The sequence below is a fragment of the Microplitis demolitor genome, chromosome 5, assembly GCF_026212275.2.
Source record: "Microplitis demolitor isolate Queensland-Clemson2020A chromosome 5, iyMicDemo2.1a, whole genome shotgun sequence".
NCBI classification, from domain to species: domain Eukaryota; kingdom Metazoa; phylum Arthropoda; class Insecta; order Hymenoptera; family Braconidae; genus Microplitis; species Microplitis demolitor.
In genome coordinates this window covers 9,129,295-9,145,682 of record NC_068549.1, presented here as the reverse complement: position 1 = coordinate 9,145,682, position 16,388 = coordinate 9,129,295, and the positions used below count along the sequence as shown (strand labels likewise).

Here is a 16,388-nt window from a genome sequence, read left to right as displayed (position 1 = left end):
TCTTTACATCAGTCACAAGTCAGTATTTTACGCAATGCTGCTGTGATTTCCGAGTCATAGTTTTTTATCATCAATTTATAAAAATAAAACAATCATAGGATGAATTTTCAAAAATGTGTAAATGTGTAAAAATAACAACTAAATGTCGAACGTTTTTGGGGCCAAAGTAATCAATAAACTCGATAATATATTTCAGACGTTTTAGATTAAAACATTGGCGTGAGCACAAAAAAGTTAACTTTATTTTTGTAAGTAATATACCGAAAATATTATTGAGGATGGCAAAGAAAATGTAACGATAGCTTGAACTCTTTTGATATTAAGATTGTAAAGTTTAGTATTGCAATTTTTCAATCGATTAAATTTCATACAGTTTTGTGGAATTATTTAATGTTTTACAAAATTTTACCTAAGATTTTTTAAATTTCACATCAGAACAGAAAATTAAAAAATTTGAAGAAACTTAATAAAATTTCATATAATTTTTTATAATTATCATTTATAAGTTCATGGAGTTTTCTTAAACTTTGTAAAAATCCATCACGAAAACTTATGAACTATGTCTTTACCGGCATTCCACTCTAAATACATCAATTAAACATAAGACTTGAACTCTCATGATGTGACCAGTGAGCAACATTCAGGACTGCCAGCCAAGAAGAGCCGTGTTCGAACCCAACAGACGCTCAGGATTTATTCATAATTTACTGCTATCAAATCTTGTTTCTGAATTCATAATACGTTCGCGCAGTAATAATCAAATCGGAAACCGGTATTTAATTTTTTTTTTTTTTTTTTTTTTTTTTTTCAAAAATATTTTTTCCGGATTGATGATTTTGACATCATCCATATGACATAGTGACATCATGAAATGTCACACAGACATCACATTTACGTCATGTATACGTTATTAGTTTTACATCATAATCTTACATAAAAAAAGTGTGAAATAATGAGTCACACTTGACTTATTCATGACTTATATCTTACGTAATTGATGACATAGCGTAACGTCACTTTGACGTCACATTTATGTAAATGTGTTTACTGGGTCGACATGACGACAAAAATTCTGTGAAAGTTTGAGCTCTTAATATTAATATTAAGAGGTAGCGCTTCGTGATTTTTGATTTCCCATTTAAGTAACATGGAAAAAAATAATTTTTTTAGTTTGGAATTTTTACCTCGGCAGTGGCTCATCGTACGAATAAGCCCAGTATATATTTTTGTAGGGAATTCAACGCTCTACAAAAAATGTCTCTTATTATTTTTTGATAAATCCATCTGTTCAAAAGTTATTGGAGCTCGAAGTCAAGTTAGAGTAAATTTCGAGATCTTTTTACTTTTCTGACGAAACTATCGGACTTATCATAAAATGTTATGGATATTTTTTGTAGACAATTTTATTTCCTACAAATTATCATTGACAAATTTTTTTAAAATTCTGCATTTTTTTCTAGTTATTTCCATTTTAATGACAAGCTCTTAAAATCGATCAGAACACAATTTTTTTAGGAGCTTGTCATTTAAATGAAAATAACTAGAATCCTAAGGCAGAAGCAATCACCATGTCTGTTGTAAAATATATAGATGGATATGTTACCGTAATCAGACGCAGAAGATCCAGGATTCATACAATTCGTCAAAGCCCTTAGTCCTGAATAGGTGATCCCGAGTAAAACTCTCAAAAAAAGTCGCTTAGAAGTCTTATATGAATCAGTGCGTAACAATTTACTGGCAATTTTTTGTCATTTTCCTGATGTGTCGATTACGACAGATGCTTGGTCATCTCGCTCTGTAAACTCATTCTTTACTATGACAGTACACGCTATAAACGAGTTATGGAATTTACGTTGTTTAACTTTGGATACACTGGAAATGACTGAAAGTCACTCGGCAGAGAATATTTATAATCATTTATGCAATGCTTTATCAGAATGGAATATTGCTGAAAAAACAATTGCTGTGGTGCATGATAATGCCCCAAATATGGTCGCTGCAATGCGGGAAAGCTCCACTGCTGATATTAAAATTGGTCAAAGTGTTTATTGCTTTTGTCACTCGTTGCAGATTGTTGTTGAAAAGGCTTTCAACGAAAAAAATTTTAAAAAACATCTTCAAAAAGTTTCCGCAGTTGTTGGGCACTTTAAACATTCATATAAAGCAACAAACGCTCTCAAAGATGCTCAGAAATCATATAATTTGCCTAAATATTGTTTAATTAGTTATTGCGTAACGCGTTGGAATTCAGCTTACGACATGATTGAACAGCTACTAATAGAACAACGCCAAGCTGTTGGAAGTATATTGCTGGATCCAAATTTTACAAATACAGCAATGTCTAAAAAATTGCTTTCAAGCAATTTAAAATGGAATTATTTAAAAGCTCTAGTCAGAATATTAAAACCATTTGAGGTAGCAACAACAGTCATGTCCAGTCAATCTGAATCAACTATTGAAATGGTACGGTCAGCTATTCATTCGATGATAGATAAATTTTTAAAACATGATAAGAATGATTCTCCAAAAATTCGATTATTTAAAGAAGTATTTCAAGAAGAATTAGAAGCTCGATTTTTGAACGAAGACTGCGATCCCGTGAGTGCATTGACCTGTTTTTTGGATCCTAGGTATAATTACTATTCGATACATTTATACACTGATAAGAAAAAAAATATCTTGATGATAAAAAAAAAAAATTTGAACAAAAAAAATCATTTAAAAAACATTTAATTATCTTGAATTTAATTTTGCACGACTCTTAATGCAAAGCATTAGAGAGTGCTTTACGATCGAAAAATTCAGTTTGCCTCTTTTTCGCGACTGTTCTTTATATATATTTCAGATATCAGGATATGTCTTATGAAACTCTAGAGTATCGAGAGTCTGTCCAGAAAAAAAATTTTAAAGATTATGCTCAATGAAAATTTCGAAGAGACATCAGAAGTTGCCAATAAAAACCAAAGAGAGAAGGACTTGGATTATCTTTTTAATTGTGAGGTAGCCTTATCTCAAAGCTTTGAGAGACTGGCAAGCTTTGAAAGCGATAATTCAAATCACCAAAATGATGAATACGAAAGAGAAATCAATAGCTTCAAAATGGAGCCAAATATTCCTCTTACACAGAAAAAAAAATTATTTGGCTCAAAGTAATTTTTCTTGAGCCATGAAACTTTTGAGGACATAGAATGGAAATCGAGATTTTCTTTAGGGAAGAAAAAAATTCCTTGGATTTTAAATCTTGAAAAAAGAAAAAATATTTTTGACTCAATAAATGTTCAAAGATTGATTCAACAGTTGAGTTCTTTAGTTTAATAATTTAAATTTCTTGATTCAATAAATATTGTTGTTACGTTCTGGCTCTAATTAAATTTAAACAAAAATTTTAGAAATTTTTTTTTGAAGTCTCGAATTATTTATTCGCCACGGTGGGCGAATAAACGGTTCGACACTTCTTAGAATCATAAATAAATAATAAATTAATAAATCGTTACTTTGTTGGCGATATTATTTTATTCATCGTCAACAATGTAACGGAAATCTCTTGCGATAAGAGAATCGCCGTGGCTCGCGGATAGTCTAAACAGATGACGACGCATGAGACCCGGGCCATGACGATTCTCTCATAGAAAACCTGAGATGCAACGTTAACACTTTTGATTATGTATAATATCAAGGAGCGAAAGAATCAAGTCAGTCGATCACAAGATCTAGTAGAGCTAAGAACTCTATACAAACCTGCTGGCTTGATCCTGTCACTCGAACTTTAAGGCAAAATATATATCCGTATTTTACTAAATACGCACTCCTTATTTTAAACTTTGGGCGCTGTTACCGGCGACCTAATCATCTCATACCTTATATTGAGCGCTGCTACCGGCAGCCTAAGCACTTCCTTTCCGCATCCAAAATTCATGCCGAGAAGCCGAAGGTCAGGCAAAAAGGCCCAATTCCGCCGGATCATTCGAACGATCCACGAGGATCTCGGTCGTTCAGTTCATCAACATCCCCGCCTAGAGATCGTTGCCGAGGAAGTCCTCCTCAATCCGGTGACGTTGGTCATTCCAAAACCGGTTAATGAGTTACTAAATTCGGGTATCGCGTCAAGTGAAGTTCGTGACCCGTCGAGCTCTTGTGGTATTATCCAACAGCTGGAGTCACTCGCCCTTAAGGAGGAACCAGGCCTTTCAGGCTCGTCTTATTCAGAAGAAACATCAAGGGAGAACCCGGCCTTCTGGACCGGCATCAGCGAGGGTTAGAATTATAAAAAAAAAAAAAAAAAAAGAAATCAATAAATATAAGAATTAAATAACTTTTTTTTTTTTTACTGCATTAATTGAATTTAAAACTATTACAAAAAATAAAAAGAACATCATTTGAATTAAAATTTTAACAATAAATATTTAATAGTTATTATAATTTAAAATAAAATATTCTTATATTAAGAAAACTTGATGATTTATAAATGAAGGCAAAATTTTTTTTATTATAAATATTGAACTCTCTTAAACTTTTAGTAGTCAATAAAAGAATTTTTTTTGTAGCTTAGACTTGAGTATATATAGTTCTGAATATCGTAAGTCCGTATGGACATAAAAACCTATGTGGATTTCCGAATACGACGTAGAAAATGTTTTTAATGGTTTTAAACGGAATTTCCACAGTCGGAAATAAATGTGTTCCATTTTTGCAACAGCTACATTCATAACATCGGAATCATGAAGTAATTCCAGATAAGCTAGAAATGAATAACCTATCTGCAAACAATAACATGACTTTGTGATCTATGTTATTTTATGAACAACTACGGACACAATGAAATCATCTATCCATTGGAATACCTTTGGAATTGCAGCGACAAAAGCACATTAAAAAACAACACTCCTAGTGGATTATCCAGCTTCACAATAAAAGTTATTTTAAAGTTTTTTACCTGTAAGTCACTATTAAAAATACTTCAAAATTTAATGGAATCAAGCGGAATATCCATAGTCTGCGAAATTTTATTAGTATGAGTTTGTTTATATCAGACTATCCATATTATATTTTTATGCCAGATCTAATGTCATGTATCTGGATATACCCAAGTGTAGCTGTGCGTCTCTATAAGAATATCCAGCATTGCATCAAGATTACTTTCAAATATTTTTATTTGTAAATTACAATTAAGAGTGCTTTAAAACTATATGGTATCAAATGGACTATCTAGATGAAATTCATATTCCAAGTCTGATGTCATCCCTGATTCAGAAATCTAATTTGAAATAATTCAAACACGATCCGAAACAATTCAAAGTTGGCAAAATTGACTATATATAGATATACACTATAGCATGGATTGAATCATTTCAAATTAGATTTCTGAATCAGGGATATTTGGATATACTAATCTGGTGCGCTGTCTGTCAATAGTTTTAATAAGTTGTTCTACAGTTTCTCAAAAACAAGCCGTCGAGTCAACAAGTGTCTTTTTGACGGAAACCTATTCAAGACCACCGAAAAAAATTAAAAAAAAAAATTTTCTTGGTTGCTTTATTTATTTTTGTCATTTTTCAAAGCCTTATATTGTTAATAAAAAAGTAAAAAATCAAAAGTTTTTGATTTTTCTAATAGCGATCTTTTCTAATCAGGGTTTTTATGTAACCTTTCAACAGGTAAAAAATTAATTAATTAACAAAAGCACAGTTAACTAAAAAATTGGAGTAAAAATTTTTTTTAGGCGGATTATTGTTCATTCATATGTTTAGAAAGTACGAAAATTTTTTTATTTCTTAATATTCATATTTTATCGGACAAAATAATTTTTTTTGATCATGCTATTGATTCGATCGACGTGCGTGCACGTGCCACTACCCGTTTTTAGTCCCATTTTCACCGCTAAATTAAAATTATAAATATTTTCGGTATAGTTCCGGAAGGTATGACTTTTTTTAGGAAATTTCCTGCTCTTTAAGGATCGTTTTTCATATTTTGGATATCTCAAATAGATTTTGAAATACTTCCCAAAAACCAAACCACGTCCTTTTTTTACTAAGTTGCTTATTTTTACAATTTTCTGGCGGCCCAAAATTTCCACTTTATAACCCAGACCCCCAGTCCAGGGTGTGACCCCCTGTCCAGGAAGCCAAGATTAAATTCAGTTGATAAATCAACTGTTTTATGTAACTAGCTCGTCTACAGGGCGGGGAATACCCGATCCTGGTCACAAGGATATGATGAGGAATCCTGAGAGTATAGGTAGCTTATAAAATAAGAGATTTGTTTAGGTGATATATATGTATAAAAATAATTAACAATTTATTTAACCAATTTACTCAGACAACAGAATCCCACTTTACAATAAATAAATAAATAAAACCGCGACAATAAGTAGACGACACGAGTTAATGAGAGAGAAACTGAAGTTACTTTAAGATGACCACGCCCAATATGGCGGCTTCAAAACTCTGACTAAATTTCTCAACTTTACTCAATACTCAAAAACTCACTTTCGTGTTTTCTTAATAATTATCCAATGTCCAATTTAATTAATTATTCACTCAGAAGGAGGTTATTATATTTTACTGTATTTTGTTTAATTAATAGTTTGAATAATTTTATGATAATTAAATTAAATTGGTTACCAGAACATGAGATATAAATAACTTATCCCGGATTAAAAGAAACAATTTAGATCGATTCAAAGCAATTAAAAAAAAGTATTTTTTAATCGTTTTAAATACTTTTGAATCGACTTAATCGACATTGTTTTTTAAGTGTGAATGAAATTAAATTGTTTTGAATCGACGTAAACAAAACGATTAAAAATGATTTAAAACAATTTAGTTTTTCAAATATTTCTAAATACTTTTGAGTCGACAAAAAATAGTTGAATTTCTGGTTCGTCAAGGCGATTTAAAAAGATTCAATCCGATTTAATTTTTTAAATTGTTTTGAATACATTTTAATCGACAAATAGTAAACATATTTCCGATTCGTAGGCAGATTCAAAACAATTCATAACGATTTGGTATTTCGAAAAGTTTCAAATACTTTTGAATCGACATATAATAGTTCAATTTCTGATTCATAAAGAGATTTAGAACAGTTAAAAACGATTCAGTATTTCGAATTGTTTTGAATACTTTCGAATCGACAAATAATATTGTATTTCCGTTTAGTATGGAGATTCGAAATGATTAGAAACGACTCGTTTTTTTGTTAATTGTTTTAAATACTTTTTAATCGACTAATATTAGTCGAATTTCTTATCCATGAGCAGATTCAGATCAATTAAAAACGATTCAATATTTCGAATTGTTTTGAATACTGTCGAATCGACAAATAATATTGTATTTCCGTTTTGGATGGAGATTCGAAATGATAAGAAACGACTTATTTTTTTCTAATTGTTTTAAATACTTTTGAATCGACATATAATAGTTGAATTTCTGATTCATAAGGAGATTTAGAACAATTAAAAACGATTCAATTTTTCTAATTGTTACGAATACTTTTAAAATTATACTTTTTAACGCTTCGCAAAATCAAAATTTTTTTTCACCAAGTAAATAATTATCTTGTATCAAAATTTTTTGTTCTCGAGTTAACGTATATTTTGATACTTAGTAGAAACATTTTTATTTGTTTCAAGAATAAAGATGTGTTAGTTTTTTGTGGTAATATTGCATTTTCTTGTTTAAAGAAATTTAAATTTCTCGGAACTAGCACTAGTCGCCCCATGAAAAAAATTCATTAAAAAAACATAAAAAATAAATCTTACATATGTATAAAAATTATATTTTTAATAGCTAGCTTTTCGCCGATTTTGGTATATATTTCATATATTTTAAGTGTAATTCAAATACACTCATGCAAAAATCAAAGGGACAGAAAAATTATAGATTTTCTTGAGTGATTTTTGCAAAGCTATAACATTGTGAAAAAAACTCTTATCGAGATTTGAAAAAAAGTATTTAAAAGCCTGAAATCTCTAGTTTCAATATATTTTTATCAAAATTTATTTAAAGCTACGACTATCGCGCAAACATGAGAAATGCCGCGAGACAAAAATTTTCCAGTTTTTTTTTTCTTTTAAAAAGTTTACAGGCAGTGAAAATTTTTTTTAGCTAAACCGATCGAAATTAGAGATTTCAAGCTTTTAGATGCTTTTTCAAAATCTTGATACGATTTATTTTTACACAGTTACAGCCTTGCAATCATTACTAAAAAAAAATTCTAACAATTTTTTTTTCCTTCAATTTTTTGCATGAGTGAATATTAAAAATATATCTTAGAATATAAAAAATATATGTATGAAAATGTAATTAAAATGTATCATATATGTGTTAAAAATTATAAAAAAAATATCAATATGATGATATAAAAAAAATATATTGCCATAAAATTTCGAATATACAAAAAATATAATTATGGAATTCTAAAGATTAACTTTCAATTTACTCAACAACATAGGAAAAAAAATTATATCTTCTTCATATAATTTTTTTTATATTATTTATATAATTTTTTTTTTCTATGTCGTTGATCAAATTAAAACTATGTTTTTAATATTTTCATAAGTATATTTTTTATACCGGAAAAAAATGATTTCTTGACGCAAGAATTTCTTTCTCAATTAAAAAAATATTTTCTTGTTCCAAGAAAATTTTTGCTTTTAATTGATGGTGCAAAAAATTTCTTAGGCTAAGTAAAAGTTTTTTTGAAGAGACTAAAAATTTTTTTGCACCTACAAATCTTTTTTTACGTACATTTGAATTATATTATTAATATATTTTTTATATCATTATGGTGATATATTTTTTTATAATTTTAAATATATTTTAATTACACCTAAAAAATCTAAAATATATACGATAATCGGATAAAAGTTAGCAATTAAACATGTATTTTTTATATTTTAACATACATATTGTACATTAATTTGTTTCATGGGGGCGTTAAACGTATTAAATTTCCTATGCTTCAACTAAGAAAAAAAGTTACTTAAACCAAAAAAAAAACTTTTTGAGAGAAAAGATTCATATAGAGGAGAGAAGAGTCACCGGTGCTAGGCAGCAGAAGTGGGAGTAGTTCGGTACTTGCCACGAGATCGCGCCTACAAATCGTAGTGTCCCTGGTAAGAAACTTATTTCAGAACTTTTATATTCCAAACTTAGAAACGATTCTGACACGAGTACTCCTCTGTCATTTAACAGAGTGATGTGCCGTTTTTGGAAGTGATATAGTATATTCTATATTACTTCAAGACAAATTGTAATTATTATTTGTCAGATTCAATACGATTCGATTTTTCGAATCGTTCTAAATCATTTTGAATCGACCATTAATGTTCAGAATTTTTCGATTCAAAAAGATTCAATACGATTAGATTTTTCTAACCGTATTACCCTTAAATGAATCAGAAATTCAACGATTATTTGCCGATTCAAAAGTATTGAAGACTATTTAAACCATCAAATCGTTGTAAGTTATTTTGAATTTACCTGCGAATAAGAAATTAGTTTACTATAGTTGTCGATTAAAATGTATTCAAAACAATTTAAAAAATTATATCGAATTGAATCTTTTTAAATCGTCTTGGCGAACCAGAAATTCGACGATTATTTGTCGATTCAAAAGCATTTGGAAATATTTGAAAAATTAGATTGTTTTTAATCTTTTTTGGGTACGTCGATTCAAAATGATTCATTTTCATTTGCTGTTTAAAAACTATGTAGATTAAATTGATTCAAAAGTATTCAAAACGATTAAAAAAAATTTTTTTTTAATCGTTTAGAATCGATTCGAAATGTTCTTTTTTTAATTCGGAAATCTTTTCAAACCTCCCCGCGATGCAAAAATTCAATTATTATTTGTCGATTCGAAAAGATTCAATGCGATTAGATTTTTCGAATGGTTTTGAATCATTTTGAGTCGACATATAATAATTTTATTTCTGCATCGCGGGGAGATTCGAAACGATTCAATACAATTAGATTTTTGAATCTTTTTTAATGGAATCTAATTGTCGATGTAGATTCAATGTAGCTTTAAAAGTATTTGATTTTTCATTTTCGAATCGTTTTGAATGCTTTGTAATTGATTATTAAAATTTCCATTTTTCGAATCGACTTGAATTGTTTCTTTTAATCAGGGTATATACTGCGAACACCTACGTCTCGAGATTCAGCGATCCTGGCTTGCTTAGCCTCTAAATCAGCCCAAGTCCACATCCTTCAGATGGATAACAGCGATGCAAACTTCTCCAAGACCAGGACTCCACCCAACGTAGCCCTTGAACTCTTCCAATTATTATACTCCACCAATTAGATGTAAAAGGACGAATAGTCAACAGCATCCAGTATATAATTAGCACGTACTCAATGAAGATTTTCTTGTAGATTTTTAGTAGAAAACACTTTCAGAAATTAACTCAAGAAAAGTGAGTTGGACAGCTGCTCACTCAGAATTGTCCGATCTACCCCCGTGCGATGCGGTTACTACCTCCGACTCCAGGCTAGCGCATGCGCCCTATAACTTTGCCTCGTGACAAATCCAGTAGGTATAAGTAATTGTGCATGTATCCCTCGTCGTCCAGTTACCGTAGGCAGGCACCAGGTTCTGGTTATCTTCCGAGCATGGCGTTGAAATATTTACTGGATCCCGGTTACAACTTTAACATTTTTTATAGATGCCATTTCAAATCGAATGAGACCTTAATCATAATTTTCGTTGGTCTTGAACAGCGAGTGAATTGTAAGCAGACGCTCTAGATGGAAGGGGAAAAGGGCACATGAGTAATAAAGAAGCTAATAACGAAGGCAGCGTAGCCACGCGACATTAGTCAGTTGTTTGCTGAGCGTCTTATATACTTGATGTGCCATGAGTCAGTGATTGTGTATCATATTTAGTTTAAATAAATAAATTCCATTGTAATAAAGGGAGGATACGTGTCAAAATTTACATTGCTGGAGGAGTGTAAAAAAACTGTAAGTACAATTATAATTATAAAACATAATCCTATTTTTTTTAACTCGATCAATTTTAAACATCCATCATAATTGCGTAAATCTCCTAATAAATGTTAATTCCTAATTTTGTTATTGAAAAAATAAAAACTGATTTTTCTTAGTGTTTTTTATTTCAAAATGTATTAAGTTTGTTTGCATAATATTCGTAATTATTGATATAAAGAACCGTAACAGACCATAGCATGGTAAGGTATTTTGTATGGAGTGCCAATTACATGTTAGAATCCATTAGGTTACATTAAAGAATTTATATTTTGTTGCTGATGTATTGATAATTACCCGAAAAAAAATGTTTATATATAATCATACATAATTATATATAACTATATATGATCATATATAATTATATATAATCTTGTATATATATCCATATAGAATTATATATTAGTATATTGTGCAACTAGTGCGATAAGTTGGCGATTGCCCACGAGAGCGAAGTTGAACGCACGAGCAAAGCGAGTGCGTTCATTCGCTCGAGTGGATAATCGACAACATCGCACGAGTTGCTCATACTATTTTTTATTACAAATGCGGAGATACAGATGGGTATAAATATGGGGTCCAGGGGCAAAGCCCCGACAGGGGGTTGGGGGCGGAGCCCCCCCCAGTCTAAATAAACAATTGAAAAGTTAAAAAAATAGAACTAAATAAATTACAAAAAATTCATACTAATTGATATTCATTAATAAACATTAATTTATTTGAAACAATCATTTTTTGGCATCAAAGAGGCCTATATTAGTCAATTATTTTTACTATCATTCAAATAAATTGTCAAATCTTGAATAATCATAAATGTTAATGTTGTGCTTAATAGCAACCATACTTCTCAACATGGAGTACGTTGCCCACAAACTTGATGGCTTCTTCGTTTCAGCAAGCTCAGAAAAATACGACAGAAAAACCGACTCCGACAGGCTTTTAATTTTTTTTGATGTTCGCCACTGAATAAACTTTTTGTAGCTTGCTTCGTACTTCGGTCTTGATTTCGCAGGAGTTAGATTATTAATCACCTCATTAGCTTTTTCCAAAATTTCTGGTGGTATAAATTCTTCATCGGCACTTTCAGGGGTTTCGGGGATCAGGTCAGGATTATTTTCCATTTTTGGTTTCTTTTTTGTGATATCGTGATGTTAACTGTCAACCTCACTTTTTTAATATTGACAGTTAGATTGTTTTTTTTGTTTTGTTATTTATTTGAATGTTAGTAGTTTTCACAGTCAATTTGTGTGCGACAAAGACAGCTTGCGTGTGCTAAGTGTAATTTGCGTGCGCCAAGTAAACTTGTCGCACTCAAATAACAGTTTTATTTCTGAAAAAACTCACGCGTAATTAAAAATGGGCAAACAGCTCTTTTTCAACTGCATTAGCGGGCGTTAAGATACCACTTATCCCGCATGAGTAATAAAAAGTTATATATGATGATATATGATCATATATAATACAATATTTAAACGGAGAAAGTCATATGTCGCGTCATATGTAATTATATATGATTATATATAATACTATTCCGAGAAATTTTTTTCATATAGAATCATATATAATTATATACAATCATTAGGGTGTTTAAAATAAAATAATTTTTTTTTTTTTCATGGTATTCAAAAATTGGAAGTACCCAGTTTTTCAATCGGTTGAATTTCATATAATTTTGTGAAATTATTCAATGTTTCCCAAAATTTTATGTAAGTTTTTTTAAATTTCACATCACAACAGAAAATCAAAAAATTTGAAGAAACTTAATAAAATTTTATATAATTATCATCGAGGCCGACAAAAATAAAATTTCATATAAGTTCATGGAGTTTTTTTAAATTGTGTAAAAATCCATCACGAAAACTTATGAAGTTGGTCTTTACCGGCATTTCACTCTAAATACATCAATTAAGCACATGACTCGAACTCTCGTGATGTGGACCAGTGATCAACATTCAGGGTTACCAGCCAAAAGGAGCCGTGTTCGAACCCAGCAGATGTTCCAGGATTTTTTCATCATTTACTGCTATTAATTCTTGTTTCTGAATTTGTCATGCGTTCGCGCGGTAATAACCAAATCAAAAAATTGGTATTTAATTTTTTTTTTTTTCAAAAATATTTTTTAATTATATATAACTTGATTATATATAATCATATATGAAAAATGGCCAAATATAATTATATATAGCTATATATAATTATATACAGTTATATATAATTATATATGATTATATTTGGTCATTTCTCATATATGATTATATATAATCGAATTATATATAATTATATATGATTATATATAAAAATTTTTTCTCGGGTAACCAAACTTTAAAAATATAACTGTATTAATGTTGTCTGTAAAAAATTGATGGAACTTTTTTAGCCGAATTATAAATATTATTTCTCGTAACTTATAAATACCATTTCCCGTAAATTTTAGATTATTATTTAAATTCAAGCAGTTTTCATAATTTTTTACTGCAAATAGACCTTCAAAATAGATAAACATTCGTTTAGTTATATTATATAATCTACAGCAGCAAAGTATTCCTTAATTTAAATGGACCCTTCAAAACTTTTGTATATTTGAACATTAGTCAAAAGGAAATACTTTTCATGTTGCATATTCCCACTATCCATTAAATATTTGAACTGAATTGCTTCTGTTCTGTGATTTATTTCACTGATTTGTATTGTAGATCTCATTTCTTTATCGCATATGAAAATAATCTTCCTCAGTCAAAAATTTTATGGTAATATCGAATAACTTCTTCTTATCGATGACTTTGTATGCAATGACGCGAATTCAAAAAGACTTCTGTTGCTGCAGTTTATTAAATTTACTACTACAATGCAAGATGTGAAAAATAAAAGTTATCAGATGTTCATTGAAATGATTTTTCGTTTCTTTAAAGAAAACGTCTGCGTAAGAAATAGTATTTAATCAGTTTTTGTGTGTGGCTTGTTTTTCAGAAACTGAAGAACAACTTATCAAAACTATTGACAGACAGCGCACCAGAGTAATATATCCAAATATGACATCAGACTTGGAATATGAATCTCATTTCGATAGTCCATTTGATATCATATAGTTTTAAAGCAGTCTTAATTGTAATTTACAAATAAAAATATTTAAAAATAATCTTAATGTAATGCTAGATATTCTTGTAGAGGACCACAGCTAGACTTGAGTATAGCCATATACACACAGAAAAAAAGGATTTCTTGACGCAAAAAAGTTTAACTCGTGCCAAGAAAATTTTTACTTGGCCCAAGAAATTTTTTGCGTTTTAAATTGAAAACGAAAATTTTCTTGGGGCGACAAAAAATTTATTGAGGTGAGAAAAAAATTCTTGAGCCAAGAAATTTTTTCTAGTCCTAGAAAAATTTTTGTCTTCAATTCATGATGCAAAATATTCCTTGTGCCAAGAAATTCTTTTTTTTCTGTGCAAAACATTAGACCTGGTATTAAAACATAATATGGATAGTCCATTTGATAGCATATAACTTTAAGTCACTCTTGATTGTTATTTACAGATAAAAATACATTTATTATTTATATTATTTAGTAGGATATTCCAATAAAAGCCCATAACTACACCTGAGTAGTGTATCCAGATACATAACATTAAACCTGGCATAAAAATCCAATCTGGATAGTCTGTTTAATATATTGAAATGTGAGGCTCTCTTGATTGTAATTTACACATAATATATTAAATTAATGTTATTATGAAACTGGATACTCCAAGAGAAGACGACCGTTATCATTGCGTAGGTTACTGGATTTTCTTATAGAATTCATTAGCTATAGTAGATCTTGGTAAATCCAGATAGAAATTCTCTAGACATATGAATTCTATTAAGCTTTCCATTTTTTACCTTTGAAAATTTCTATGGGTATGTATATGGATTTGCAGCGACAAAAGCAGATTAGGTCCCAATACACTTAATTCTTATTGGAATATATAGGATTATTTCAACAGGGCGAGTGGTTAAAGCTCATGACTTAAACTTCTCTCAATTGTGAAGGGTCGGCAGTTCGAGTCCCACCATATTGTCAAAAAAATTAAAATTCCTTCTTTACCAAAGGTTGAAGATATAACATTCAACCCTTCAGAGGGTTAAATAAGTCGTAGAAAAGAAAAATTTTTTTACCAAAAAAAAAATTATTTCTTAAAAAACCAAGGAAAAAAATACTTTGGCCGTGAGTCAAATCTCTTTAAACCAAGAAAAAAAATACTTGGGCCGAGAATCAAATCACATTAAACCAAGAAAAAAATACTTGGGCCGAGAGTCAGATCACTTTAAACCAAGAAAAAAAAAATACTTGAGTTAAAAATTAATTTTTTTTAAACCAAGACCAATAATACTTGAGGCGAAAACTAAATTATTTTAAGCCAAGAAAAAAAATACTTAAGTCAAAAACTAAATACTTTAACCAAAAAAAAAAAAAAAATACTTGAGATAAGTCTGAAATGTTTCTGAACAAATACAAAAGTTTCGCAAGCTGAATAATTTTATTCTTGAATCGAGACAGTTATTTATTCAATAAAGAAATTACCTTCTGAATCTTAATTTTTTTTTGTTTTAATCAAAAACAAAATGTGAGCTTGATTCAAGAAAAAATTTGGGAAGAGCGTAAATTCCTTAATTCAAGTAATCCTTTTTTTCTGTGTAATGATAATCCCCTTCATTGGTGACATTCGAAACGCCATAAGTTTCCTCTACTGGCTAGACTAGCAAGAAGATTTTCAGCTGTTCCAGCATCAAGCACACCCACTGAAAAAGTTTTCTCTATAGCTGGAAATATTCTAAGTTCTAAACGGAACTGCTTGCTTCCCGAAAATGCAAATTTATTAATTTTCCTCTACCAAAATAGAGATATTACTGAAAAAAAATTTAGCAATTAATTTAAAAGCCATTTTTATAAATAAAAAATTGTAAAATATTAATTAAACTAATAAATTATTCTGTTGTCATTTTATTTGTTAAAAAAAAAACATTAATATTATTTTTTGAACCTGTCTGTTAATAAAAAATCGTTAAATAGCTTAAAAAAAAATTAGCCGTTAGCTGATTAGCTGAGCTAAGCTAGATTAACCGGTTAAGCCGCCAGCTAATTAGCTAAGCTAATTTAGTTAACCGGTTAAATTAGCTAAGCTGATCGGTTAGTTAGCTAATTAATTTAGCTAACTTTTTTAGCCGGCTAAATTGTACAGCCCTACTTGATAGGCCTCAACTTTGCTTCTTAAACTTGACATTGTTGCTGTTTTATGATACTTTTAAAGCATTGAAAATTTTTTTTAATGTAGAAACGCGCATCTTTTATGGTTTCAAGTCTTAATAACTTATACATTTCACATTAAAATCTCTTTCCGTTAAATTTTTCTTGGCGAT

The 16,388-nt window shown here is 29.7% G+C and overlaps 1 protein-coding gene across 1 annotated transcript; it reads left to right on the top strand.

Moving 5' to 3' along the window:
* The first annotated feature begins 1,815 nt into the window (after window positions 1–1,815).
* On the top strand, window positions 1,816–2,924 carry LOC103577390 (zinc finger BED domain-containing protein 4-like). Its single transcript, XM_014444062.1, has 2 exons — window positions 1,816–2,630; window positions 2,846–2,924. Exons 1-2 carry the CDS (start codon window positions 1,816–1,818, stop codon window positions 2,922–2,924), a joined length of 894 nt encoding a protein of 297 aa, XP_014299548.1.
* The last annotated feature ends 13,464 nt before the right edge of the window (window positions 2,925–16,388 follow it).

Coding starts and splice junctions, on each gene's coding strand:
- LOC103577390 (XM_014444062.1), top strand. CDS start 1,816: ATGACAGTACACGCTATAAACGAGTTATGGAATTTACGTTGTTTAACT. Junction 2,631..2,845: donor ACCTGTTTTTTGGATCCTAG/GTATAATTACTA, acceptor TATATATTTCAG/ATATCAGGATATGTCTTATG.